Genomic DNA, 27981 nt, shown 5'->3' on the forward strand with positions numbered 1-27981 from the left:
TTATTTTTCTAAGGTTTTTTTTTGGTTTTTTCCATCCAGACTTTCAGTTTGATCGTTCCCGTGCTGGGCGAAACGAAAGAGAAATGCTTTTTTTTTTTCGCATTATACACGGAAAGCATCAACAGAAAACCAAATAAAATCAAAAACGAATCGGTACACTTTTAGCCGCCGTTGATCTGTCCTGTAAACAGACCGGCGTAAACTGGTCAAATTGGTGTAGTTCTTTGTTTGAAATAACAATAGTCAGCTTTCCCGAACTGGTGTACAGTGGTAATTATCATACGCAAGGAAGTATACTTTGAAACGAAATCCATTTTATGCCCTTTGACTGTCATTGCGGTGGCGCTGAGATTGTTGACGCAAATAAAGCACAATAAACATATAGTTCCGGAACAACATAATTTACGCCTTATTGGACTTGGGATTTTACAAGAATTAAGCTGGATAATTCTGCCTGAAAGGTTTCCCATTAAGCATTTGTCTGTTTCCCAATTAGGTAAGTGGTCACGTGATTGGACGCCTTTCCAGGTCAAACTGAAAAAAAGTTCCAAGAATTGTTTTTTTTCCTTAGCAGCCTTTCAAACTGTATTTCAATAAACAACACCAACAATATCATAGAAATCGCACGGAATTATACAAAGAAGAGCACAACCTAAGAAGGTTCTCCCCACGACATTTCCATATTTTACGCTAAGAATTATTTTTTGCCAATGCCGCTCACGGAACAAATCGAGCAATTCGCCAGTAGGTTTCGCGATGCTGATGCAACTTTACAATCAAGGTATTCTACCCTATCAGAGCTGTACGATATAATGGAACTACTAAATTCTCCCGAGGACTACCATTTTTTCTTACAGGCTGTGGTATCTTTACTCCTCAATCAACTGAAGGAAGTGCCCATTTCATTCGATGCATATTCGCCGGAACAAAAGCTAAGAAATTCTATGCTTGATATTTTCAATAGATGTCTTATGAACCAAACCTTTCAACCATACGCAATGGAGGTGCTTGAATTTTTACTTTCGATCCTGCCAAATGAGAATGAGGAAAATGGTATACTATGTATGAAAGTGTTAACGACGCTTTTCAAATCATTCAAATCAGTTTTACAAGATAAGCTTGATTCATTCATACGGATAATTATCCAGATTTATAAAAATACACCAACTCTTATCAATCAAACATTTTATGAAAGTGGAAAGGTACAAGTTGATGATTTGGATTCACCAAAACAATCTCAGGAGGACGAACTACTTGATGAACTCTCTAAAAGTGACGAAGATAAAGACTTCCCATTGAAGCAATCATCTACTGAGCCAAGATTTGAAAACTCCAACTCATCAAATGGGTTGAGATCGTCTATGTTTTCTTTCAAAATTCTCTCAGAATGCCCTATAACAATGGTCACTCTATATTCATCTTACAAGCAGTTAACCAGTACTTCGTTACCAGAATTTACCCCTCTGATAATGGATCTGTTAAATATACAAATCAAACAACAACAAGAGGCGAGGGAACAAGCAGAATCTCGTGGAGAACATTTCACTTCTATCTCATTAGAGATCACCAATAGGCCAGCTTACTGTGATTTCATATTGGCCCAAATCAAAGCCACCTCCTTCTTGGCCTATGTGTTCATCAGGGGTTATGCTCCTGAATTTTTACAAGAATATGTCAATTTTGTCCCAGACTTGATTATTAGACTCCTACAAGATTGCCCCTCTGAACTATCATCTGCAAGAAAAGAACTTTTACATGCGACCAGACATATCCTATCCACAAACTATAAAAAACTCTTTTTGCCGAAACTAGACTATTTATTCGATGAGCGTATACTTATTGGGAACGGTTTTACTATGCACGAAACATTGAGGCCGCTGGCTTATAGTACGGTAGCAGATTTCATCCATAACATTAGGTCTGAATTACGACTGAGTGAAATCGAAAAAACCATAAAGATTTACACCGGATATTTGTTGGATGAGTCATTAGCTTTGACCGTTCAAATCATGAGTGCAAAATTGCTGCTTAATTTAGTGGAAAGAATATTAAAATTGGGCAAGGAGAACCCACAAGAAGCGCCCAGGGCCAAGAAATTACTAATGATCATCATTGACTCATATATGAATAGATTTAAGACCCTTAACAGACAGCACGAAACAATAATGAAGTATTATGGCAAATATGAAACGACTAAAAAAGAGAAAGCAGAAAAACTCAAAAATTCTATACAGAATAATGAAAAAGAGAGCGAGGAATTTATGAAAAAGGTGCTTGAGCAATCTGATGACGACAACTTGATACCACAACTTGAGCAAGAAAATGACGATAGAAAATCAGAGGCTGAAATTACAGAAGCTCCCGAAGAGGAGAATGTCATTGAAATGTTCGACATAAAAAACTATGCTCCAATATTATTACTGCCCACACCAACAAATGATCCTATCAAAGACGCCTTTTACTTGTACAGAACATTAATGTCTTTCTTGAAAACAATAATTCATGACTTAAAGGTCTTTAATCCGCCACCCAATGAATATACGGTTGCCAATCCTAAATTATGGGCGTCTGTGTCTAGAGTATTTTCGTATGAAGAGGTTATTGTTTTCAAAGATCTATTCCATGAGTGCATTATTGGTTTAAAGTTTTTCAAAGATCACAACGTGAGGCTATCTCCTACGCTAACGAAGAAACATTTCGACATATCAATGCCCAGTTTGCCAGTCTCAGCTACTAAGGATGCCCGTGAATTAATGGACTACTTGGCATTTATGTTCATGCAAATGGATAATGCCACCTTTAACGAAATAATTGAGCAGGAACTGCCATTCGTCTATGAAAGAATGTTAGAGGATTCAGGATTGTTACATGTTGCCCAATCATTTTTAACAAGTGAAATAACATCTCCAAATTTCGCTGGTATTCTTTTAAGGTTCTTGAATGGCAAATTAAAGGATTTAGGAAACGTTGATTTCAACACTTCCAACATTCTAATACGACTTTTCAAATTATCCTTTATGTCTGTTAACCTCTTTCCAAATATAAATGAGGTCGTTCTTCTCCCACACTTGAATGATCTAATCTTGAACTCTCTAAAGTACTCCACTACTGCGGAAGAGCCTTTAGTCTATTTTTATCTCATTAGAACCCTCTTTAGAAGTATAGGCGGTGGTAGGTTCGAGAACCTATATAGATCGATCAAGCCCATACTACAAGTATTGCTACAATCCTTGAACCAAATGATACTTACTGCAAGGTTACCTCATGAGAGAGAACTTTATGTGGAACTATGCATTACCGTACCGGTTCGTTTGAGCGTCCTAGCTCCTTACCTGCCATATCTGATGAAGCCATTAGTATTTGCATTGCAGCAGTATCCAGATCTCGTTTCACAAGGTTTGAGAACATTAGAACTGTGTATTGATAATCTGACCGCCGAGTATTTTGATCCAATAATTGAACCTGTAATCGATGACGTTTCGAAGGCCTTATTTAATCTTTTACAACCTCAACCATTTAATCATGCCATCAGTCATAATGTGGTCAGAATATTGGGAAAGTTAGGAGGTAGAAACCGTCAATTTTTGAAACCACCAACTGATCTCACAGAGAAAACGGAGCTAGATATTGATGTCATAGCCGATTTTAAGATTAACGGTATGCCAGAAGAGGTTCCGCTCTCAATAACACCAGGCATCCAATCTGCTTTGGATATATTAGAAAGCTACAAGAGCGATATTCACTATAAGAAAAGTGCTTACAAATATCTAACTTTTGTACTGCTATTAATGACTAAGTCATCTGCAGAATTTCCTAAAAATTACACAGAATTATTGAGGACGGCAGTGAATTCCATTAAGCTAGAGAAGATTGAATTGAAAAAAAACTTCGATTTTGAACCGACTGTAAACAAAAGAGACTTTTCGAATCAAGAAAGTTTGTTCTTGAGGTTACTGGAGAGCGTTTTCTACGCAACTTCGATTGAAGAGCTAAAAGATGAAGCAGTGACTCTCCTAAATAATCTGTTGGATCATTTTTGTCTATTACAAGTCAATACTACTTTACTGAACAAAAGAAACTATAACGGAACATTCAATATTGATTTGAAGAACCCAGATTTCATGTTGGACAGCTCATTGATTTTGGATGCTATTCCCTTTGCCCTTTCATATTATATTCCAGAAGTTCGTGAAGTAGGTATTTTGGCCTACGAGAGAATATATGAAAAGAGTTGTCTGATATACGGAGAAGAACTAGCTTTAAGTCATTCGCTCATACCGGAATTGGCTAAACAATTCATCCATTTGTGTTACGATGAAACATATTATAACAAAAGGGGCGGTGTGTTGGGTATAAAAGTCTTGATTGACAATGTCAAGTCGTCCTCAGTTTTCCTAAAAAAATACCAGTATAACCTAGCAAATGGACTACTGTTTGTATTGAAAGACACTCAAAGCGAGGCTCCCTCAGCTATAACAGATAATGCCGAGAAATTACTAATAGATCTGTTGGGCATTACTTTCGCGGATGTAAAAGAAGAAGATTTGGGCAACAAAGTTCTAGAAAACACGTTGACTGATATTGTATGCGAATTAAGTAACGCAAATGCGAAAGTAAGGAATGCTTGCCAAAAATCTTTACACACAATTTCAAATCTTACTGGAATTTCCGTGGTAAAATTGATGGACCACTCCAAACAATTTCTTTTGTCACCAATATTTGCAAAACCTTTGAGGGCATTACCATTTACCATGCAAATTGGTAATGTTGATGCTATCACATTCTGCCTAAGCTTACCAAACACTTTTTTAACATTTAATGAAGAATTATTTAGATTACTACAAGAGTCTATTGTTTTGGCGGATGCAGAAGATGAATCTCTTTCTACAAATATTCAGAAAACAACCGAATATAGTACTTCTGAGCAGTTAGTACAATTAAGGATAGCTTGCATAAAGTTGCTTGCCATTGCTCTCAAAAATGAAGAATTCGCCACGGCGCAACAGGGAAACATAAGAATTCGTATTTTAGCCGTCTTTTTCAAGACAATGCTCAAAACGTCACCGGAAATCATTAATACTACATATGAAGCTCTGAAGGAGTCTCTGGCAGAAAATTCTAAATTGCCGAAAGAGTTACTTCAAAATGGGCTAAAACCATTACTAATGAATTTATCTGACCATCAAAAACTGACGGTTCCCGGTTTAGACGCTTTATCGAAGCTGCTTGAATTATTGATTGCTTACTTCAAAGTGGAAATTGGAAGAAAATTACTAGATCATCTCAGTGCATGGTGCCGTGTCGAAGTTCTTGACACATTGTTTGGCCAAGATTTAGTGGAGCAAATGCCGACCAAAATAATTATAAGCATTATCAACATTTTTCATCTGCTTCCGCCGCAGGCTGATATGTTCTTGAATGACTTGTTACTCAAAGTTATGCTTCTAGAGAGAAAGCTACGTCTTCAATTAGATTCACCATTTCGTACGCCATTAGCCAAGTACTTGAACCGTTTTCATGTTCCTGTAACGGAATATTTCAAGAAAAATATGACATTAAGGCAATTAGTTCTTTTCATGTGTAATATTATCCAAAGGCCAGAGGCAAAGGATCTTGCTGCAGATTTTGAGAGGGAACTCGATAACTTTTATGACTTCTACATATCCAATATACCAAAGAATCAAGTGCGTGTTGTTAGTTTTTTCACCAATATGATAGATCTATTCGATACGATGGTGAGCACAAACGGAGATAATTGGTTGAAAGAAAAAGGCGATATGGTTTTGAAACTGAAAGATATGCTAAAACTGACTTTGAAAACTATAAAAGAAAACTCATTCTATATCGATCACCTACAACTAAATCAAAGTATTGAGAAGTTCCAAAATCTTTATCTGCGATACACCGAATTATCGGAAAGAAATCAAAATTTTTTGCTTTTAGACTTCATTGATTTTTCCTTCCTGAATGGTATCAAAGCCTCGTATCCCCTAAAGAAGTTTATATTCCGTAATATAATAACAACTTCAAATAAAGAAGAGCAGAATAATTTCATCAATGATGCGATAGTTTTCGCTATATCAGACAGGTGTTTGGATGCTAAAATATTTGTACTAAAAAATGTTTTGAATTTCTCTTTGATATATGAAGTTGCCACCGTCGGATCTCTGAAAAACTTTCTTGTGGACGACAAAAAACCCAAATGGATAGAACTACTCCACGATAAAATCTGGAAAAATTCAAACGCAATTTTAGCACATGATGTTGTCGATCATCATGATCTATTTCGCTTTGAACTCTTGCAACTGTCAGCAATTTTTATTAAAGCAGATCCAGATATCATAGCCGAAATAAAGAAAGATATAATAAAGTTTTGTTGGAACTTTATCAAACTCGAAGATACTCTAATCAAACAGTCTGCTTATTTGGTAACATCATATTTCATATCTAAATTTGATTTTCCTATCAAGGTTGTCACCCAAGTCTTTGTTGCTTTACTGCGTTCCTCGCACGTTGAAGCTAGGTACTTAGTTAAACAATCGTTGGACGTCCTTACTCCTGTTCTCCACGAGCGTATGAATGCGGCTGGAACTCCTGACACATGGATTAACTGGGTGAAAAGGGTGATGGTAGAAAACTCCTCTAGTCAAAACAACATCTTATATCAATTTTTGATAAACCATCCTGATTTGTTTTTTAATTCAAGGGATTTGTTCATATCAAATATTATTCATCATATGAATAAGATAACGTTCATGACAAATTCAAGCCCCGATAGCCATACTTTAGCTATTGATTTGGCTTCATTAATTCTTTATTGGGAAAACAAGTCCTTGGATATCACCAATGGAAATAATACCAAGACTGATGTCGAAGGCGACGTTGTCATGACCGATTCTAAAAATGATGTCGGGCCAATTGAATCGGATACAACCGCAATCATTGTGGATGCAGATAATAATTCCCCTATATCCTTACACTTACGCGAAGCTTGTACGGCGTTCTTAATAAGATATGTTTGTGCAAGTAATCACCGCGCTATAGAAACAGAATTGGGATTAAAAGCTATTAATATTTTGTCGGAGTTGATCTCAGATAAACACTGGACAAATGTCAATGTTAAGTTAGTGTACTTCGAAAAGTTCTTAATTTTCCAAGACCTTGATTCCGAGAATATTCTTTACTATTGTATGAATGCGCTAGATGTGCTATACGTATTTTTCAAGAATAAGACAAAGGAATGGATAATGGAATGTTTGCCTACTATACAAAATCTTCTGGAAAAATGTATCAAATCCGATCATCACGATGTGCAGGAGGCCCTTCAAAAAGTGTTACAGGTAATCATGAAAGCAATAAAAGTTCAAGGTATTTCAGTGGTAGCGGAAGAGGAGAGTTCCGGGAAAACGTTTCTCCAAATGTTAATATCTGTCATTACTCAAGATCTTCAGGAAACTTCATCTGTCACAGCAGGTGTAACATTAGCATGGGTGGTTTTCATGAATTTCCCAGACAATATCGTACCACTGCTAACACCTTTAATGAAGACATTCAGCAAATTGTGCAAAGATCACTTAAGTATTTCTCAACCGAAAGATGCAATGGCTTTGGAAGAGGCGAAAATTACAACCAAGCTTTTAGAAAAAGTTTTATATATGTTATCTCTGAAGGTGTCATTGTTAGGTGATTCCCGTCGCCCTTTTCTTTCTACTGTGGCACTGTTGATTGATCACTCCATGGATCAAAGTTTCTTGAGGAAAATTGTCAATATGTCCAGAAGTTGGATATTTAACACCGAAATATTTCCAACAGTCAAAGAAAAAGCAGCTATTTTGACCAAAATGCTTGCTTTTGAAATTAGAGGGGAACCTTCTTTGTCAAAATTATTCTATGAAATTGTCTTGAAGCTATTTGACCAGGAGCATTTTAATAATACAGAGATTACCGTGAGAATGGAACAGCCTTTCCTCGTAGGAACGCGTGTTGAAGATATCGGTATTAGAAAAAGGTTCATGTCGATTTTGGATAACAGTTTGGAAAGAGATATCAAAGAGAGATTATATTATGTCATACGTGACCAAAACTGGGAATTCATTGCCGACTATCCGTGGTTAAATCAAGCTTTACAGTTATTATATGGTTCTTTCAATAGAGAAAAAGAACTTTTTTTAAGAGACTTTTACTGCTTATCTCCACCATCTATTTTACAAAAATACCTCCCGGAAAATGTGGAAATGCTAACTGAAGTGGACGACCAAAAATTATTAGCATTTGTTAATGGCCACATATCTTCTATGCAAGGTTTATGTCAAGTTAACTCTTCAGAGTTTATCGATGCACTAATTGAGATATTTTACCAAGATCCGAAAGCAGTCCACAAGGCGTGGGTTACCTTATTCCCTCAAGTATATAAAAGTATCCCTAAGAATGAAAAATATGGATTTGTTCGTTCGATCATTACATTATTATCTAAGCCTTATCATACCAGACAAATTTCCTCTAGGACTAATGTCATTAATATGCTCTTAGACTCCATTAGTAAAATCGAATCGCTAGAGTTGCCCCCTCATCTGGTCAAATACTTGGCGATATCATACAACTCGTGGTATCAATCAATCAACATTTTAGAGTCCATTCAAATTAATACTGGGATCGATAACGCAAAAATTATTGAGGCCAATGAGGATGCACTATTAGAACTATACGTAAATTTGCAGGAAGAAGACATGTTTTACGGTCTATGGAGACGAAGAGCAAAATATACCGAGACAAATATTGGCTTATCATATGAGCAAATTGGGCTCTGGGACAAGGCTCAACAGCTATATGAAGTTGCACAGGTGAAAGCCCGTAGCGGAGCTTTACCTTACTCGCAATCTGAGTATGCACTATGGGAAGATAATTGGATACAATGTGCTGAGAAATTACAACATTGGGACGTATTGACTGAATTAGCAAAACACGAAGGGTTTACGGACTTGCTATTAGAATGTGGCTGGCGTGTTGCTGACTGGAATAGTGACCGTGACGCACTTGAGCAATCAGTAAAAAGCGTAATGGATGTTCCAACTCCACGTAGGCAAATGTTTAAGACCTTTTTGGCTCTCCAAAATTTCGCAGAAACTCGAAAAGGCGATCAGGAAGTTAGAAAGCTTTGTGATGAGGGAATACAATTAAGTTTGATCAAGTGGGCGTCTTTACCTGTTAGATACACCCCCGCTCACAAATGGTTATTACATGGATTTCAACAATATATGGAGTTTTTGGAGGCAACACAGGTGTATGCCAACTTGCATACAACGACGGTACAGAATCTGGATTCCAAAGCTCAAGAAATCAAGCGTATTTTACAGGCTTGGAGGGACCGCCTTCCAAACACATGGGACGACGTCAATATGTGGAATGATTTAGTCACATGGAGACAACATGCATTCCAGGTCATTAATAATGCATATCTTCCACTAATACCGGCACTCCAGCAATCAAACAGTAATAGTAACATCAATACTCATGCTTATAGAGGATATCACGAAATTGCTTGGGTGATCAACAGGTTTGCACATGTTGCAAGAAAACACAACATGCCTGACGTGTGTATTAGTCAATTGGCACGTATATACACCTTGCCAAATATTGAGATCCAAGAGGCTTTCCTGAAACTAAGAGAACAGGCCAAATGCCATTATCAAAATATGAACGAATTGACAACTGGTTTGGACGTCATTAGCAATACTAATCTGGTTTACTTTGGTACCGTACAGAAAGCTGAATTTTTCACGTTAAAGGGTATGTTTTTATCTAAACTGCGCGCATATGAGGAGGCCAATCAAGCTTTTGCAACGGCTGTCCAGATTGACTTAAATTTAGCTAAAGCGTGGGCTCAATGGGGTTTCTTCAATGATCGTCGGTTGTCTGAGGAACCTAATAACATCAGTTTTGCCAGTAATGCAATCAGTTGCTACTTACAAGCCGCTGGACTATATAAGAACTCTAAAATCAGGGAACTGTTGTGCAGGATTTTATGGCTCATCAGTATGGATGATGCTTCAGGTATGCTTACAAACGCATTTGATTCATTTAGGGGTGAAATTCCCGTGTGGTACTGGATTACCTTTATTCCACAACTATTAACTTCTTTATCACATAAGGAAGCTAACATGGTTCGCCATATTTTGATCAGAATAGCTAAAAGTTATCCTCAAGCTCTACACTTCCAGTTAAGAACAACAAAGGAAGACTTTGCTGTTATTCAGAGGCAAACAATGGCTGTTATAGGGGATAAATCCGATACAAATGATCGTAATGGACGTCGTCAACCTTGGGAGTATTTACAAGAATTGAATAATATATTGAAGACAGCTTATCCATTATTGGCTTTATCCCTAGAGTCCCTTGTTGCCCAAATAAACGACCGGTTTAAATCGACTACTGATGAAGATCTTTTCAGATTGATAAACGTTCTTTTAATTGATGGAACATTGAATTACAATCGCCTACCATTTCCTAGAAAAAATCCAAAACTTCCTGAAAATACGGAAAAAAATTTAGTTAAATTTTCTACGACTTTGCTGGCGCCCTACATAAGACCAAAATTCAATGCCGATTTCATTGATAATAAGCCTGATTACGAAACTTATATTAAGAGGTTACGGTACTGGCGTAGGAGGCTGGAAAATAAACTTGATAGAGCATCAAAGAAAGAGAATTTAGAAGTACTATGTCCACATCTAAGTAACTTCCATCACCAAAAATTTGAGGATATCGAGATTCCCGGTCAATATCTTTTGAACAAGGACAATAATGTTCACTTTGTTAAAATTGCAAGATTTTTGCCCACAGTTGATTTTGTTCGCGGAACTCATTCATCATACAGGCGTTTGATGATTCGTGGACATGACGGTAGTGTGCATTCATTTGCTGTTCAATACCCAGCTGTTCGTCATTCAAGAAGAGAAGAAAGAATGTTCCAATTATATAGATTATTCAACAAATCACTATCCAAGAATGTGGAAACAAGACGTCGTAATATCCAATTCAATTTGCCGATAGCAATTCCACTGTCTCCTCAAGTTCGTATCATGAATGATAGTGCTTCTTTCACTACTCTTCATGAAATACATAACGAATTTTGTAAGAAAAAAGGATTTGATCCGGATGATATTCAAGATTTTATGGCGGACAAGTTAAATGCAGCACATGACGATGCCTTGCCTGCTCCAGATATGACTATATTGAAAGTTGAAATTTTCAATTCTATTCAAACGATGTTCGTACCATCAAATGTCTTAAAAGATCATTTTACTTCTTTGTTTATTCAATTTGAGGATTTCTGGTTATTCCGTAAACAGTTTGCGTCACAATACAGTGCGTTTGTCTTCATGTCCTACATGATGATGATTAACAACCGTACTCCTCACAAAATCCATGTTGACAGAAAATCTGGTAATGTGTTTACTTTGGAGATGCTACCTTCAAGATTTCCATACGAAAGGGTGAAGCCGTTGCTAAAGAATCATGACCTAAATCTTCCCCCGGATTCCCCAATATTTCATAACAATGAGCCAGTGCCATTTAGGTTGACGCCTAATGTCCAAACTCTGATAGGTGATTCCGCTTTGGAAGGTATATTTGCTGTTAACTTATTTACAATATCACGTGCTCTAATCGAACCTGATAATGAGTTGAACACATACTTGGCACTTTTCATCCGCGACGAGATTATTTCATGGTTTAGTAACCTCCACCGTCCAATAATTGAAAATCCACAATTGCGTGAGATGGTTCAAACCAATGTAGACCTAATAATAAGAAAGGTAGCACAATTGGGTCATCTAAACTCAACACCTACGGTTACGACGCAATTTATTTTAGACTGTATTGGCAGCGCTGTTAGCCCAAGAAACTTAGCCAGAACTGACGTTAACTTTATGCCATGGTTCTAGAACCTAGATGAAACATGAATTGGTTTCTTATTTCTTCTGTGTAATTAATAAATTTAAAGAAAATAGTAATAAAGTCAAATGAAATATCTAAAAATGTGTACTATATAAATATTAAAAGATCGAATTATTATATTAATTTGCCTATTCAAAATCCCAAAAAGCTGTACAATTTCTTCTCGAATTTGGATAGGGGGTTGGAAGAAATTTTAACACCATCTCGAACCCATATTCCGTATGAACCCATCATGTTTGCCATCAAAATGTCAGTGAACAGCCTATCTCCTATAACGGCAACCTCTTTAGGGTTTGCTATAGCCTTGTTTTTATAAAGATAATCTAAAATCTCGCTATGGCAACCTGGCTTTTTTGTAGAATGCCTCAATACAGGTACACCTGTCTTGTCTTCTAAGAGCTTTGCCTGCAAATAGCCCTTATCGGAGGCAGAACCTGCAGTATTGCTAACGATCAAGAGTGATCTATTAGGGTATTTCGATTTGAGAGTTTCCCAGTGTTGGGAGTATTCGGGCCATATGTCGTTATCGTGGGGGAAGGCGATGCAATTGTCCTTGTCCACTACAACAGCCTTTATTGAATCGTTAATTGGTATGGGGAGATCATTAAAAGTGGGGACAACCAGACTAGGCCTACACAATGATGGGTTATAAAGCAGTCGTAGCGTGTTCAAAGTCCCACTAATATTCATGACTGGATAGAGTAGACGCAATCACGACGCTTCGATGTATCTATTTACCCATATATATGTATATGTATTTTATATGTATCAGCAATAAGATCCTTGACGCACATTGGCTATGAAAAGGCGACACGCCGCGAAATCTCCAGTTGCTTGATTTTTGTTAAGAAAATCGATTTATCTAATGATTCATATTCAAAGCGTTTGCTTTGAAGATACCTTTTCGGTCACTTCTTGCTTTCGTAGTTGCTGTGAAGACTTTTCCTTCTTGTTACAATCCTCATTACTGATCTTTGTGTTCTCGTTATTCCTTTTATTTGCGAAAAAGAATTGGAAGAGAACGAATCCAATGAGGGACGTGAAAATTAGTTGTAAAAGGACTCTATTATTCTCGATCAGTTCCGAATCAAAGATTGACACATATTCCGAAGGAGGCTCCGAGAACCGTGGAGCATAATCATTGAACGATAGGCGAGGAACATTCATCACTCTATTATTCTGTTCCACTTCCCCCAGTTTGCACTTCATGTCAAAAATGTCTGGGAATATTTCAATGGGAATAACCGACTCGTGAGCTAGAGTCCTTCCTGGGTTCAACGAGGTGTATATGATTTTTTGTTCTGGTGATGGAATCTGTGCCAGTACAGTTCTTAAGTATTTGTCATAATGCCGTAATGCTTCCTTACGTTGATTTGTGTCTTCTGGTAACATCGGGTACTCTATTACGATCACCCTTCTCTTGCTATCAATGAAGGGCTGGAAATCTTCTGTATGATTGCCTCGCAGCTGCAACACCTGGTCTGCGTCGCAATACTCCTTGACGTAGTCGGCAAGGTCATCATATAGGTTTTCGGGCAGTAGATCCACTTTTTCGAATCTAATTGCTGTTGAACTTTGTCTTATATATCTTTGTAGTGAAACAAACTCTTCCTCAAATTCCAAAAAATCCAATTTTCTCAGTCCTGGTTGGTTAATAAACACATAAGTGTTGGCATTGCATACGCCTAAAAACTTCTCTGCCGCCTCAATAAACTTGCTTTTGGGCAGCGTTAGAGCCATATCATAATCTTCTTGATACTTTAAAATATCAGGCGTTCTGTCCAAAGTACGAATACATGTCACATTTTAGTTAGTAAGAAAAAAAAAACTACTGAAGGGCCACATCATTTGCCTTACATACAGTTTGTAAGAGAACAATATTGCAGGAACATTAGTCTGGTTCCGCAACTCCTCTGAAGCACAAAGGCCTACACGCACCATAAACAACAAGTACCATAACATCGTCTGCATCCTTTGTTGCTACTTTTGGGCAATATAGAGCAACGCTTTTCCCGTAGAACCATTATATAGAAACTTACAATATTAGAAAGTTGCTAATGCCATGTGCAATCAAGAAAGCTTACAATACTAAAAACCTCCTCGTGTTGCATGATGTGATTAATGCCGAAGACAAACATAATCCAAGGATGCATATATATATATATATATATATTAGCAATCTTACTACGTAAAAAATCTCATCAAGCTTTTGAATTGCTAGCAGAGCAACCCCCTCAGAATTAGCCATCTCTTTGGACTCGTTACTGTTCCCTTTTCATTCTTTCATTCCCATTTTTAAGCCATCGAGCAGTATTGTCATGCTACACGTTCAGTCCAAGCTGATCTGACAATCTATAAATGCATCAACAACAGAAAGTGCAGTAAGTCGCAAAAGCCAGGTCAGGAAAGAGGCACTTCGAACTTGCGTGCAGCTAACTCACCTAACTAGAATATATTAGACGAAGACGCTTTTTGAAAGTCCTGCTCCTTTTCAGAGTCTAGAGAGAAATAATCAGAAAATACCATATAGTTCTGGGTGACGTCGACTTGTAAGAGAGACAACTGAACAGTAATGACAACAAAGCCTCAAAATAATAAACAAAGCATGCCTGAAGGTGAGATGGATGTGAGTTCATTGTTCAAGAGGACGGAAGTTGTTGGACGAGGAAAATTCGGCGTGGTATACAAGGGCTATAACGTGAAGACAAGACGAGTGTACGCTATCAAAGTGTTGAATCTAGATTCCGATTCAGATGAGGTGGAGGATGTGCAGCGAGAGATTCAGTTTCTAGCTTCATTGAAGCAAATGCCCAATATCACGCGATACTATGGTTCTTACTTGAAAGACACAAGCCTTTGGATTCTAATGGAATACTGCGCCGGTGGCTCACTTCGTTCGTTATTGAGGCCAGGCAAAATTGATGAAAAATACATTGGAGTTATCATGAGAGAACTGCTCGTAGCTTTGAAATGTATTCATAAGGACAACGTTATTCATCGAGATATCAAGGCTGCTAACGTACTGATCACTAACGAAGGTAGCGTTAAGTTGTGTGATTTTGGTGTTGCTGCGCAAGTAAATCAAACTTCTTTACGACGTCAAACCATGGCTGGCACTCCATATTGGATGGCCCCAGAAGTAATCATGGAAGGTGTATATTACGACACCAAAGTAGATATTTGGTCTTTGGGTATAACGACATATGAGATTGCCACGGGAAATCCGCCATACTGTGACGTAGAGGCTCTGAGAGCCATGCAGCTAATCATCAAATCGAAACCACCAAGACTTGAGGGCAGATCCTATAGCTCATCTTTGAAGGAATTTATTGCCCTTTGCCTTGACGAGGATCCAAAGGAAAGATTGTCAGCGGACGATCTTCTTAGATCAAAATTCATCAAAACTCATAGAGCCACTCCAACTTCCATTCTAAAAGAGCTGATATCACGATATTTACTGTTTAGGGACAAGAACAAAAACAAGTACAGATTAGAAGGGTGTATACCGGAGAATGAACCATCGAAACACGGCGAGGCTCAAAATCCACTGCAAACCGATGAGGTTGATGAGGCACAAAAGTCAGCAAAATCAAATGATTATGAAATGAGGATGGCAAACGAGGGGGATGTGGAAATGAAATGGGATTTTGATTCGTTGAGTTCGTCGGACTACATTATCGAAAATAACATTAATCTCGATGTTCTTGCAGAGGATACCAATAACGAATGGGCCGCTTCCCAACATGATCAATTCAACTATGCCTACCCTGACGAAGATTCTTATTACTTTGACCCCACAAATCACAATACGAGACCACTAGTTTATCAAGGAACTACGATAGGAAAGGGCTACCCTGGTACAATAGCTCAAAATTCCACTTTGAATGCTCCCATGACAAATGCCTATACGAATTCAAAATACCCTTCCAAGATGGTAGCTGGGACTACAAAAACTTCTGGAACCCATACTACTGGTCCGATGACATCATCTAAGAAATTAGAAACCAAAGCTCCTAAACAATTACTTGAACTCTTTGAAGATAATGAAATCATCACTGGTGAGAATGACGTTAATGCGGATGCCCCTAAAATAAGCAAATCAATTTCATCTTTGAATGCTGGTAACAATTCAAGAGAAGATTTTATACCCTCGATCTCCAGTGAGGTTAACGGAAATATGAATAACAGTAAAATACGGCCACATCTTCCACCTCTGTCAAGTGGAAATAATTATTATAGCCAAAGCACACCCGCATTGCCACTTCTTCAAACAAAATTCAACAAAACTTCAAAGGGTCCCCCAACAAGTGGGCTAACCACTGCTCCAACGTCTATTGAAATTGAAATTCCAGAAGAACTGCCGAATAGTGCCCTACCGACACCTGCTAGTGCTGATCCAGTCTTAGCGCCAAGCACAAAGGCGAGGTCCTCTACGGTGACAGCTGGTACACCTTCGTCATCTATTCCAGCACAATATAAGCCTGTCTCAAATGTGCCCAGACGATTGACAGTAAGTAGTAATTGCCCAGCTACCATAGGAAACCAAAAATTAACTACTGCGATCTCCACTACGTCAATTAGCGCCAGCACTTCAAACAACAGCAACAACAATAACAACAATATCTATGGCAACAACGCCGATGAAGAATCATCCAGAGGAAGCAGCGGTAGCAATACAGCAAATAGCATACAGATGACCACAGCCAATCCAGGTAGCGCAACGAAGTTATCGAATCATAAAGCTTCTTCGCCCTCAAGGCCGCTGTTGGGAGTGGGTACTTCTCCCAATAGAAAACCGACAAGCTCCCCCACGCAAAATACCAACCACAATGGCATTCATGCAGCTCTTGGGGCCCCTCCAACTATGAAACCAATGATCAATAGCAAGGATAGCAAAGATATTCTCCTGCAACCATTGAATAGCATTGCCAGTTCTTCTACCATTAACGCTGCAGGTAGTAACGGTAACAGCTCAACGAGCTTGAATTATTTCTCCTACGAAAAGGAATATTCGAGGGTCAACGGTGACTTCAAGCGCAATAATCCGAATCTTAAACTACAAATGCCGTTGCCTACTCCTGTTATGAGAAATAAACTACTAGATCCAAATACAGCAGCCCCCCCGAATAATAATGGTATGCCAGGAAGTGCCGGCATATGCACGAACGAAAATATTAATCAGTTTGGATTCAACACAAGTAGTGCATCCAACGTCCCCGTATCAATGACTCCAATAAGTGAAAAGCATATAGATTTTGGAAGCAAAATCAAGAGGAGCCAAAGCATTTCCAATAGAAAAAACTCTTCTGCTTCGGAACATCCATTGAATATTCTTGGCTCATCTGTTTCCGGCAACTCCTCCGGAGTCAATAACAACAGCGTCGGAACTAACAGCAATAATGCTCCTGTTGTCAACGCAGGTGTTGCTGCTACTAATTCTCTCGCTACTGCTACCGCCGCTGCAAGTTCTACCGCAGCCGCTCCAATTTTACAACAGAGTATTCTACCCGGAACACAGCCTAATCATGGTTTGGGTTCTGCAGTAGCGGTCGCAAACTCTGGAAATTTGTTAGGTATCACTATGTGTCCTCCTTCAACGAGCCTACAAATGGAAATGTTTTTGGACTTAGAATCAAGTTTGCCAGGAAAACAAAGGCGGATAGATAGGAAGCCTCAAGTTCTGAAAGAGCTAGAAAATCTTCTACAGATGTTCGAAGAAGGATTGCCCTGCATTGAACACGCTTTGAAGGAGCAACTTTTATCATCGCCCATCAAGGACAATGTGCATCAGAACATCTTCTAGTTTATTCTTTTATTTAAAAATATATATTCCAAGAAATAGGCTAGCAAAAAGGGCCAAAGGCAGATATATTCCTTTTAAGATATCGATATCTTTTAGGTGCCACGTGCAAATTTGCTTGCCAAATGCCAGTTCTTCGAAGGTTCCAATGCCATCGTAACTCATTGAGAGCAAATGGCGCAAGTTTATTAAACCTCGCCATTTGCTTTTTTTCCGTTATTTTTTTCTTTTCACGCACGCGTCTCGAAGGGAAACAACGTGCGAAGCGCAAATCCAGAAAAAGCCTTAAGGAGGTGAAACCATGTTTACCTCTTCAAGTTTCAACATTCTCATTGCAGTTAGAAAGCTGTTATCCAGATATCTTCGAGAAGTGCTTTCGCTAACGCTTGTCTAAGTTTTCTGTGTTCCCACATTAGTATAATCATATATAGTGGAGAGGAAATTAAAGAGGGAATATACGACAGAATCGATCCTTGATCATCGACCACTTTCTAAGGCGAAACCGTAATTGTGTTCATACGTTTCTCAACTGAAATTTCATTTTTTTTTGCCTTCACACGGTTCAGCCTGCTTCAATAGTCAAGAGATGACTTCAATTCAAGAACGAAGCCCCAAGCCTCATCTGCATGCGCTCAAAGAGGGTGAAGCTACCGGTCATCCTAACGAGATAATTGCCAAGAAAAGAAGCATCATAGGGTCTCACATCCAGCGGCCACCGTCTCAAACGACTTTAGGAAGGTCAAGGGCTGGCAGCAATACGATGGGTAAGGTTTCTGCCTTAGATATTGCTCGAAGACCAAGCGAAAATTTACTATTGAACATGAGTACTAATAATGATGATGATGAGGCGAAGATGCTCAATTCATTTGTTAGCACGGCTTTGCCACCACCGAAAGTGAATCCTGTTCAAACAAGACGTGAACGCCCAACTTCCAATAGTTCAATCGGCACCAAGACTACCGAAGTGTTCTCATCCACTTCTGCATCATCTTCTTTGGATGATACCAGTGATGAGGGGGAAAGTAATGATGTTTCAGAAAAGTCTAAATTGAATACTATTTCCAACATATTGATGGAAAATTCTACTCAAGGAATACGTGCCACGGAAAAGGAAAAAACGAGAAACCATACCGTTATGGAGACAACCAAGGACAGCGCCAAAGTGGCACTACAAAAAAGCATGTCATTCGATGAAACCTCTTTGGAGGCATCCATGAGTAAGTCTAACCATTCTCGCCAAGAACAATTTCATTCAAAGAAGAACCAGTCCTCGACCCTTAACAGCAAACAAAGATTACGCGCTAAATCACAAACATACCCCTCTACGGGTTATAATGATAATAGTTCTTTTTCACCTTTGAAAACGTTTGGCATAACCTCTAAGTTTTCCAACTCAACTGGTCGCTTAGAGGCCTCCTCGTTGGAATTTAATGTTCCATCACAGAAGCCCTTAAATGGCAAACCATTAACTCCATCTCAGAAATACAGGCTTCGCAAAGAACAATCAGAAACGAATTTGAGAAACACCATCAAAAGAAAGGAAAAATTTTATGACAGCCAAGAACAAATACTTGAGTTACAAGAGGGAGACGTTGATGATTCATTGATTTGGAATGTTCCCATGACATCATACTCGACAAACTCCTTTTTAGCATCAGCCAAACCCGAAGATATGAGTAACCTGGCTGCTAGGAATAACCCATTTGATTATACCGGAGATTTAACGAATAGTAACGCCGACGGCTCTGATGCAAGGCAAAATAACAGATACTCAAATATTTCATTCGCAAGTACAACATCAAATGCTTCGGTGTTAGATTTTAATGAGATGCCTACATCTCCAATTCCTGGTCTGAACAAGGTATCAGACTTCCAGTACATTCAAGATACAACAAAGAGTTTGGCTTCAGTTTACTTGCATTCTTCCAGTAGACTTTCAAGAACTAAACTGTCTGAAAGAACCAAGTCGTCCGACTTCTTACCATTCGAACTAAAAGAAGCCCAAAACCAAGGTATGGAAGATTTGATACTCGTATCAGAAAGCAAATTGGATGCTGTTAGTCATTCAAGGCCGAGCTGGTTACCACCTAAGGGCCGTCAAGAGAAAAAAATCCATGAAAGGCAAATTAACAAAAGTATGAGTGTTGCATCCCTTGACCAACTGGTGAAGAATAAAAGTAAAGAGGAGAAATTGATCAGAAACGAAACGAATAGGCAAAAATATGTGCTATTGTTAGACAGAGATATAACAAGAAATTCATCTTTACAAAGCTTAAGCAAAATGGTTTGGGAAACTCCATTTAGTGATGAAACTAGATCAACAATATACAGTGAAATCCTAGAAAGTAAGGCCAAATTTATCACGAAAAACTATATTCAATCATTTGATGAGCTACAAGAACTTTTATCAAAAATGGGAGATTTCCCTAAAAACAAAGAAATTGAAATAGCGCAAATTATCGACACGAGTTTAAGGCGAAAAGTAAATGGCCTGCATGACATATCACCGAATTTGATGTTGATGTTGAAACTAAAATCCATCTCATCACAGGGCATAATTACCGGCGATGAGCTCCTATTCCATCATTTCTTGGTCAGTGATTCTTTTCAAAACTTAGGACTAAAAGAGGTTTGGAACATTGTTAATTTGGTGCAAATGACATGCTTTAACGACCTTTGTAAAGAAAAATTTGATACTAAGGTTTTGGAACGAAAGGGCGTCGTTGCTGGATATTTATCGCAAAACGAAGAATTCAAGGGCGAATTAAATACAGAATGTATCAACTCTGCAACCTGGTGGAATATCCTCGAACGCATTGAGCATAAGCTTTTCGTGTGGATCATGGATATTATAGTAGTGAACAATTCTCAAAGTTATAAAAATAGCCCAATCAATGAAAAAGAGTTTGCCAACAGAAACTGGGAATATTATCGCTCTAAGAAAGTGGTGACAAACTACAAGATTCTAATATCATTAGCATTAAATGTGTTGATAAACTATCATTTTGGATTTAGTGATTTAAAGAGTCTTTGTAACGTCACTGATCAGAGATTCTGCATTCCCGTATTCATTAATGATGAATTCGTAGACACGGATTCCGTAAACGACATGTTTATCAAGAAATGGGCGCATTATTACAAGAAATTTTGATATTGCCCAACAAATTTGTATCTTCATTCCGCCTACATACGAAAACGAAGAAGATCAAAGGAAGGGGCAAAGCAAGCTCCTTAGCATATATTTACTTCTTCACAGCCACCGTTATGTATTATTTTCCCACTATTTTATCAACGTAAGTCTAAGTTTTACACTTGTTTTTTTAATCGTTGCTATGAGTACATACATATACGTCATAAGAAGGAAAAGCCATTCGGGGAAGAATTTTTAAGGAAAAAAAAACCTCGAGATATCTCTCCTAGGGGGCCATCAAGTAAATCGCTCCTGGGTTCAATGAAGTATATAAATGGTGGAAACCTAGAAATTGACGAGAGGTTGCATTAAGATAAGTAAGCAGATACTGCCATATATACCGCAAAGTAAACCGGAATAATCTAAAAATGTCTTCATTAGTTACTTTGAACAATGGCTTGAAAATGCCTCTGGTCGGCCTTGGATGTTGGAAGATCGACAAAAATGCTTGTGCTAATCAAATCTACGAAGCTATCAAATTGGGCTACCGTTTATTCGATGGTGCTTGTGACTACGGCAACGAAAAGGAAGTCGGCGAAGGTATCAGAAAAGCCATTTATGAAGGTCTTGTCACTAGGAAGGATGTATTTGTCGTTTCCAAATTATGGAACAATTTCCATCATCCTGATCACGTCAAATTGGCTTTGAAAAAAACATTGAGCGATATGGGACTTGATTACTTAGATCTGTATTATATTCATTTTCCGATTGCCTTCAAATACATTCCTTTTGAAGAGAAGTACCCACCGGGGTTCTACACGGGTACAGAGGACGAGGAGAAGGGCCACATCACCGAAGCTCATGTTCCAATCATTGATACTTACCGCGCTTTGGAGAAATGCGTTGATGAAGGTCTGATCAAATCTATCGGTATTTCCAACTTCCAGGGGAGCTTGGTTCAAGACTTGTTACGCGGTTGCAGAATCAAGCCTGTAGCTTTACAAATTGAACACCATCCTTACTTGACTCAAGAACATTTGGTGGAATTTTGCAAGTTACATGACATCCAGGTCGTTGCTTATTCCTCCTTTGGCCCTCAATCATTCATTGAGATGGACCTTCAATTGGCAAAGGCCACGCAAACGTTGTTTGAAAACGACGTAATCAAGAAGGTCTCAGAAAACCACACAGGTAGCACCACCTCCCAAGTGCTATTGAGGTGGGCGACCCAAAGAGGTATTGCCGTCATACCAAAATCTTCCAAAAAGGAAAGACTACTTGGAAATTTGGAAATAGAAAAGAAGTTCTCTTTAACAGAGCAAGAACTGAAGAAGATTTCAGCTTTAAATGCCAACATCAGGTTTAATGACCCATGGACTTGGTTGGATGGTAAATTCCCAACTTTTGCCTGATTAGTAGAATTCATGTCCAGCGACGACATGGACATACATACCTTACTTCTCATTAGTTTATACATATTTTAATAAGTACTACGATTTTGAATGAATCGTTGAATGTGCTATGTCCTCTTATGGCGCCGTCCACGCACTTTACTTCCTCTGGTATTTTTGACAATTTGGCCATTTTTTAACAAAGCCCAACCGCAATTGATATTAAAAAGGAAGAGAAGGAAGCGATGAGTGAATGACACAGAAAAAGGCATACCAAAGCAGAGGAGTCGCAACGGCCTTTGAAAAACTGGACAGCTTCAAATATATTCACACAACTGCTATTCTAACTATAACGACAGTGAGACATGAATGACAAGATATCCATTTTGCCTCCTGAACCCATCCAACTACTTGACGAAGACACTACAGAGCCGGAATTCGAAGTTGACTCACAACAAGAGAATGAAGAGCCTACCAGCACGTCAAATAGCAACGGTAGCAATAGCAACGGGAGCGATTGGGGCACCTCAATTATCAGAACAAGACCTAGACGGGGCAGCTCTATCAATGCAAACTTCAGTTTTCAAAAGGCCCACGTCAGTGATTGCACTATAATCAATGGAGACCACGGAACGAAGTTTGCTGTTTGGAGGATTACCGTTTTTCTTGAACCCAACTTGACAGTTTTCTCTGCCCAAAAAGAAAGCTATAAAATCCAAACCTATAGACGATACTCAGACTTCGTCAAACTACGGGAAAATTTACTAACGAGAATACAGACAGCTAAGCCCGAAAAACTGCACTTTCTACAGATTCCCCACCTGCCTCCCTCTGTTCAGTGGTACAGCACTTGGAAGTACCAACAAGTAAACCTAAACAAAGATTGGCTAGCCAAAAGACAAAGAGGGCTCGAATACTTTCTCAACCACGTCATTCTCAACAGCGGGCTGGTAGAGATTGCCAAGGATATACTCATCCAGTTCCTAGAGCCCTCGAAAATACTTGCATAACCCATCTGTTCTCTATCTAACGCGCTGCCATTCTCGTCGATCACTGGAGAGCATGTTTAATTCGGGCGCGTTGTCAATTAGTGATTAGTAAAGAATGCATTATTGCACTTACCGCAATGAAAACTTTTTAAGGGATCATCGAGTACTTAAGGGAAGCAAAAGACGGGCTCCATAATTCACAACTTAAGTAAACCATGATAAGACATATAGCACCTTTAAGGAAGCATTCGCTTGAGTCAAGCATACGTGTGCAGTTAAGGATGGTTCATCACAAGGTCACAATCATAGGCTCTGGTCCAGCTGCTCACACCGCAGCCATATATTTGTCAAGAGCAGAGATGAAACCGACATTATACGAAGGAATGATGGCCAACGGTATTGCTGCTGGTGGCCAACTGACGACAACCACGGAAATCGAGAATTTCCCGGGATTTCCGGAGGCGTTGAGTGGCAGTGAGCTGATGGAAAGAATGAGGCAACAATCTGTCAAGTTTGGCACTAACATAATCACAGAGACCATCTCTAAAATCGATTTATCTTCGAAGCCATTCAAGTTATGGACTGAATTTAATGAAGATAAAGTCCCCGTAACCACGGACGCTATAATTTTGGCCACTGGTGCCTCTGCCAAGAGAATGCACTTACCAGGGGAGGAAATATACTGGCAAAAGGGTATCTCTGCTTGTGCTGTATGCGATGGTGCTGTTCCAATCTTTAGAAACAAGCCTTTGGCCGTCATTGGCGGGGGGGATTCTGCGTGCGAAGAGGCTGAATTTTTAACAAAGTATGGATCGAAGATATATATATTGGTAAGGAAGAATCATTTTCGTGCCTCCGTAATAATGCAGAGACGAATCGAGAAAAATGCGAACATCATTGTGTTGTTTAACACAGTCGCATTGGAAGCTAAGGGTGATGGTAAGCTATTGGATATGCTGAGAATCAAGAATACCAAAACTGATGTGGAGAATGATTTAGAAGTGAACGGACTATTTTATGCAATAGGTCATACTCCTGCCACAGATATAGTTAAAGGACAAGTAGACGAACAGGAAACAGGGTACATTAAAACTGTGTCTGGCTCGTCTCTGACCTCAGTGCCAGGTTTTTTTGCGGCAGGAGACGTTCAAGACTCTAGGTATAGACAGGCAGTAACTTCTGCTGGTTCTGGATGTATTGCTGCTTTGGATGCAGAACGGTACTTGAGCGCTCAAGAATAGAACATAGGCCCATCTTTATTTTAATAAGACACTCCTTCTTATTTTTACTATTTGAGTTATGGTTATGTAGTTCATTTCTAGTGTGATAATTGAATTTTTTTCAGGATACATGTATATATGTGTGTGTGTGTGTATTGTTACGGCAAAGAGGAGACAAAAGAATAAAGACTGAATTTGATGAAAGAAAGTAAACATTAATTCGTCATCATTTTAAATGTGACTTTTTCAACTGTAAACTTTTAACCTGTTCTTCCAGTTTTTTAACTTTACCTTGAATTTCCTCTAAATCACCATTCAATCTAATTCTTTCATTGACAATATTCTGCTCCCATTGTCTGAATCTTTGCTCTTCGGCTTTAACTTGGTCTGTAAAATACTTCTTCAATGCATTTTCTTCTTCTTTGTATTTGGGATTGTGTGATAATTTTCTTGCTGGTGCGATTGCTGGAAGCGTGAAATCTTCCTTTCCATCTCCGGTATTTTCATGACCCTCCAGTCTTAATCTTCTGTATGTTTCGTAATGCATCTCTTGAGTAGTTGAGATCAGATCTAGTAAATAAGTTCTTAGCAACAAGGCTCTTAGCTTACGAAAATCACAATGAGAATCATTTTCAATTTCTACAAGCCCCCATGGATACTTTCTAGCGACAACTTGAGTACCTTGCCCATTGTCGAATTTTTTTTCAGACCCCACTATGGCAAATGGCATTGCTTCTATCAATTGTCTTGCATGTTCGATTGCTGCCGAATCTGGGTTAACACCACTTTTCGCATCTTCTTTGGAGTCAACGTCCAACGGAGGTGTAAAAATACGAATTTCTTGTGCCTCTATTACCTGTCTAATCCTAGACTTAAATTGTTGCAATTCTTGAGCGGTCAAAGTATCAGATTTAGCAATAACTGGAATCAAATTGGCTCTGGTAGACAGCCTTTTCATTGTCTCGATATCAATTGGTTTTAAACCGTGTCCAGTGGGCCTGATAAAGTAAAGAACGGCATGGACCCTTAAGTCAAATTTTTTGGTACGATATGGCTGCTGTTCTTGACGCATGTAAGAATCATGCTGGTCATCAATGAAATCCACCAATGGTTGCCAAGCTTTGTTATTATTCACGTTATCCCCGAAACCTGGAGTATCAACGACGTTAACGCGTAGCTCGAAATGTTTTTCTTCTAGCAAAGCTCTCGTGATATCAATCTCCACAGTCTTTCTGATGGGCTCTTGACGGTGTTGTTGGCCATCTGCTCTTTTCAAAACCGTTTGAAATAATGTATTGATAAATGTGGTTTTACCCAATCCACTTTCACCACATAGCATAACGGTGAATATGCCACCTTCTTCATTAACAATTTTGTAGCGTTGGTTAGGGAGATTGGAGATCCCAACGGGAGGAGGAGCAGCGATAGCGGTGGCAGTAGCAGCACTCATTCTTTGATATACACAATAAAGGTCGGTATTTACACTCTTCAGATCACAATACTATGTGTTGCTACACTATTTCATGCCTCTGTCCAGTCAAAACAAACAACGGTGATCTCGAGAAAAATTTCAGATTCTTCGGTTTTTCAGCGCCTTGTTTTTTTTTATAATCACGATTGCTAAAAAAGAGAAAATTACCATAAGATAAATCTCTATAAACAAAGAAGAACCGTCCATAACTGGTAGTTGTGATTGCTAATCCTGGTACCGCGCCATGTCACACCCACATTCGCATAGTATATACCTGTCCGAAGCGCCCGTCAGGAAACCTCAGGCCATGGGCAATTCCCTTTTGAGGAAGATTCAAAGGGCCTGCAGAATGTCTCTGGCTGAACCAGATTTGGCGTTGAATCTCGACGTTGCTGATTATATCAACGAAAAACAAGGTGCTGCTCCCAGAGATGCTGCCATTGCGCTTGCCAAATTGATTAACAATAGGGAATCGCACGTGGCAATATTCGCGTTATCTTTGTTAGACGTGCTTGTCAAGAATTGTGGATATCCATTCCACTTGCAGATTTCTAGAAAGGAATTCTTGAATGAATTAGTCAAGAGATTTCCAGGCCATCCACCATTGCGTTATTCCAAGATTCAGAGATTAATTTTGACAGCTCTCGAAGAATGGTACCAAACGATTTGTAAGCACTCAAGCTACAAAAATGATATGAGTTATATCAGAGATATGCACCGCTTATTAAAATACAAGGGTTATGCATTCCCTAAGATAAGTGAGTCCGATTTGGCGGTTTTGAAACCTAGCAACCGATTGAAGACCGCTAGTGAAATTCAGAAAGAACAAGAAATCGCCCAAGCTGCAAAACTGGAGGAATTGATTAGACGTGGTAAACCTGAAGATTTGAGGGAAGCTAACAAATTGATGAAAATCATGGCAGGCTTCAAAGAAGACAATGCCATACAAGCTAAACAAGCCATCTCTAGTGAATTAAACAAATTGAAGCGTAAGGCAGATCTATTGAATGAAATGCTTGAATCAAAAGATTCACAGAATTGGGATAACGAGACTACTCAAGAACTTCATAGTGCACTGAGAGTAGCTCAACCAAAATTCCAAAAGATTATTGAGGAGGAACAGGAGGATGATACTTTGGTGCAAGATCTACTGAAGTTTAACGATACAGTTAATCAATTATTGGAAAAATTCAGTCTACTGAAAAATGGTGACTCCAACGCAGCCTCACAAATACATCCAAACCACGTTTCTGCTCCATTACAGCAGTCTTCTGGCGCTCTAACTAATGAAATTAACCTAATTGATTTCAATGACCTGGATGAAACACCTTCTCAAGTTAACAATACTAATGGTGCAGGTACCTCAGCGGGAGCAGAAAGTTCTGCTAATGACTTATTATGCGATTTAACAGACCTATCCATCTCAAATACTCCAAGTGCTGCCCAAACATCCTTTGGTCTCGGTGGTGATATTGTGTTGGGGTCCTCTCAGCCTGCGCCTCCAATTACCACTACCAACAGCTCCAATAATACTTTAGACCTTTTGGGACTTGCAAGCCCTCAACAACCAACTAATGGCCAAGCATTAAATGGCAATGGATTCGACTTTTTATCCGGATTAAGCACAACATCAAGCACGACTATGACGCCTGCAAGAACCCTAGTTAGCCAGTCCTCTAACTTGAAGATTGAGTTCACAATTTCTAGAGAGTCCGACTCGGTTATAAGGATAAAATCTTTTTTCTCAAACTTGAGTTCGTCATCGATTTCTAATTTGGTTTTTCTATTAGCAGTGCCAAAGTCAATGGCCTTGAAATTGCAACCACAATCAGGTAATTTCATGATTGCCAACGCTGAAGATGGTATTACACAAGAGGGAACCATTGAAAATGCCTCAGCTAACCCTTCAAAGACTTTAAAAGTCAAGTGGAAGGTTTCCTATTTTATCAATTCCACACAATTTGACGAAACTGCTGTGTTTACATTACCTAACGTATAATCCCTTACCGCTTTTTATTGATCCTT

General features: G+C 38.9%; 10 protein-coding genes across 10 annotated transcripts; 7 read left to right on the plus strand and 3 right to left on the minus strand.

The window, feature by feature from the left end:
- Positions 1 to 710: 710 nt before the first annotated feature.
- On the plus strand, positions 711 to 11942 carry TRA1 (histone acetyltransferase TRA1; the record flags this gene model as incomplete). Its single annotated transcript, XM_056228477.1, has 1 exon — positions 711 to 11942. The coding sequence occupies one exon, from the start codon at positions 711 to 713 to the stop codon at positions 11940 to 11942; it is 11232 nt and encodes a 3743-aa protein (XP_056088195.1).
- Positions 11943 to 12087: 145 nt separating this feature from the next.
- On the minus strand, positions 12088 to 12645 carry GEP4 (phosphatidylglycerophosphatase; the record flags this gene model as incomplete). Its single annotated transcript, XM_056228478.1, has 1 exon — positions 12088 to 12645. One exon carries the CDS (start codon positions 12643 to 12645, stop codon positions 12088 to 12090), a length of 558 nt encoding a protein of 185 aa, XP_056088196.1.
- A 186-nt stretch (positions 12646 to 12831) lies between these two features.
- Positions 12832 to 13926, minus strand: BIG1 (Big1p; the record flags this gene model as incomplete). The annotated part of the gene is made up of 2 exons (XM_056228479.1): positions 12832 to 13732; positions 13817 to 13926. 2 exons carry the CDS (start codon positions 13924 to 13926, stop codon positions 12832 to 12834), a joined length of 1011 nt encoding a protein of 336 aa, XP_056088197.1.
- A 601-nt stretch (positions 13927 to 14527) lies between these two features.
- KIC1 (putative serine/threonine protein kinase KIC1) lies at positions 14528 to 17758 on the plus strand (the record flags this gene model as incomplete). The annotated part of the gene is made up of 1 exon (XM_056228480.1): positions 14528 to 17758. One exon carries the CDS (start codon positions 14528 to 14530, stop codon positions 17756 to 17758), a length of 3231 nt encoding a protein of 1076 aa, XP_056088198.1.
- A 583-nt stretch (positions 17759 to 18341) lies between these two features.
- Positions 18342 to 20906, plus strand: SBE22 (Sbe22p; the record flags this gene model as incomplete). The annotated part of the gene is made up of 1 exon (XM_056228482.1): positions 18342 to 20906. The coding sequence occupies one exon, from the start codon at positions 18342 to 18344 to the stop codon at positions 20904 to 20906; it is 2565 nt and encodes an 854-aa protein (XP_056088199.1).
- A 407-nt stretch (positions 20907 to 21313) lies between these two features.
- Positions 21314 to 22297, plus strand: GRE3 (trifunctional aldehyde reductase/xylose reductase/glucose 1-dehydrogenase (NADP(+)); the record flags this gene model as incomplete). The annotated part of the gene is made up of 1 exon (XM_056228483.1): positions 21314 to 22297. The coding sequence occupies one exon, from the start codon at positions 21314 to 21316 to the stop codon at positions 22295 to 22297; it is 984 nt and encodes a 327-aa protein (XP_056088200.1).
- Positions 22298 to 22641: 344 nt separating this feature from the next.
- Positions 22642 to 23286, plus strand: YPT35 (Ypt35p; the record flags this gene model as incomplete). The annotated part of the gene is made up of 1 exon (XM_056228484.1): positions 22642 to 23286. One exon carries the CDS (start codon positions 22642 to 22644, stop codon positions 23284 to 23286), a length of 645 nt encoding a protein of 214 aa, XP_056088201.1.
- Positions 23287 to 23480: 194 nt separating this feature from the next.
- Positions 23481 to 24506, plus strand: TRR2 (thioredoxin-disulfide reductase TRR2; the record flags this gene model as incomplete). The annotated part of the gene is made up of 1 exon (XM_056228485.1): positions 23481 to 24506. One exon carries the CDS (start codon positions 23481 to 23483, stop codon positions 24504 to 24506), a length of 1026 nt encoding a protein of 341 aa, XP_056088202.1.
- Positions 24507 to 24711: 205 nt separating this feature from the next.
- On the minus strand, positions 24712 to 25935 carry CDC12 (septin CDC12; the record flags this gene model as incomplete). The annotated part of the gene is made up of 1 exon (XM_056228486.1): positions 24712 to 25935. The coding sequence occupies one exon, from the start codon at positions 25933 to 25935 to the stop codon at positions 24712 to 24714; it is 1224 nt and encodes a 407-aa protein (XP_056088203.1).
- A 265-nt stretch (positions 25936 to 26200) lies between these two features.
- Positions 26201 to 27955, plus strand: GGA2 (phosphatidylinositol 4-phosphate-binding protein; the record flags this gene model as incomplete). Its single annotated transcript, XM_056228487.1, has 1 exon — positions 26201 to 27955. The coding sequence occupies one exon, from the start codon at positions 26201 to 26203 to the stop codon at positions 27953 to 27955; it is 1755 nt and encodes a 584-aa protein (XP_056088204.1).
- Positions 27956 to 27981: the final 26 nt, after the last annotated feature.

Source organism: Saccharomyces kudriavzevii (genome assembly GCF_947243775.1).
Source record: "Saccharomyces kudriavzevii IFO 1802 strain IFO1802 genome assembly, chromosome: 8".
NCBI lineage: Eukaryota > Fungi > Ascomycota > Saccharomycetes > Saccharomycetales > Saccharomycetaceae > Saccharomyces > Saccharomyces kudriavzevii.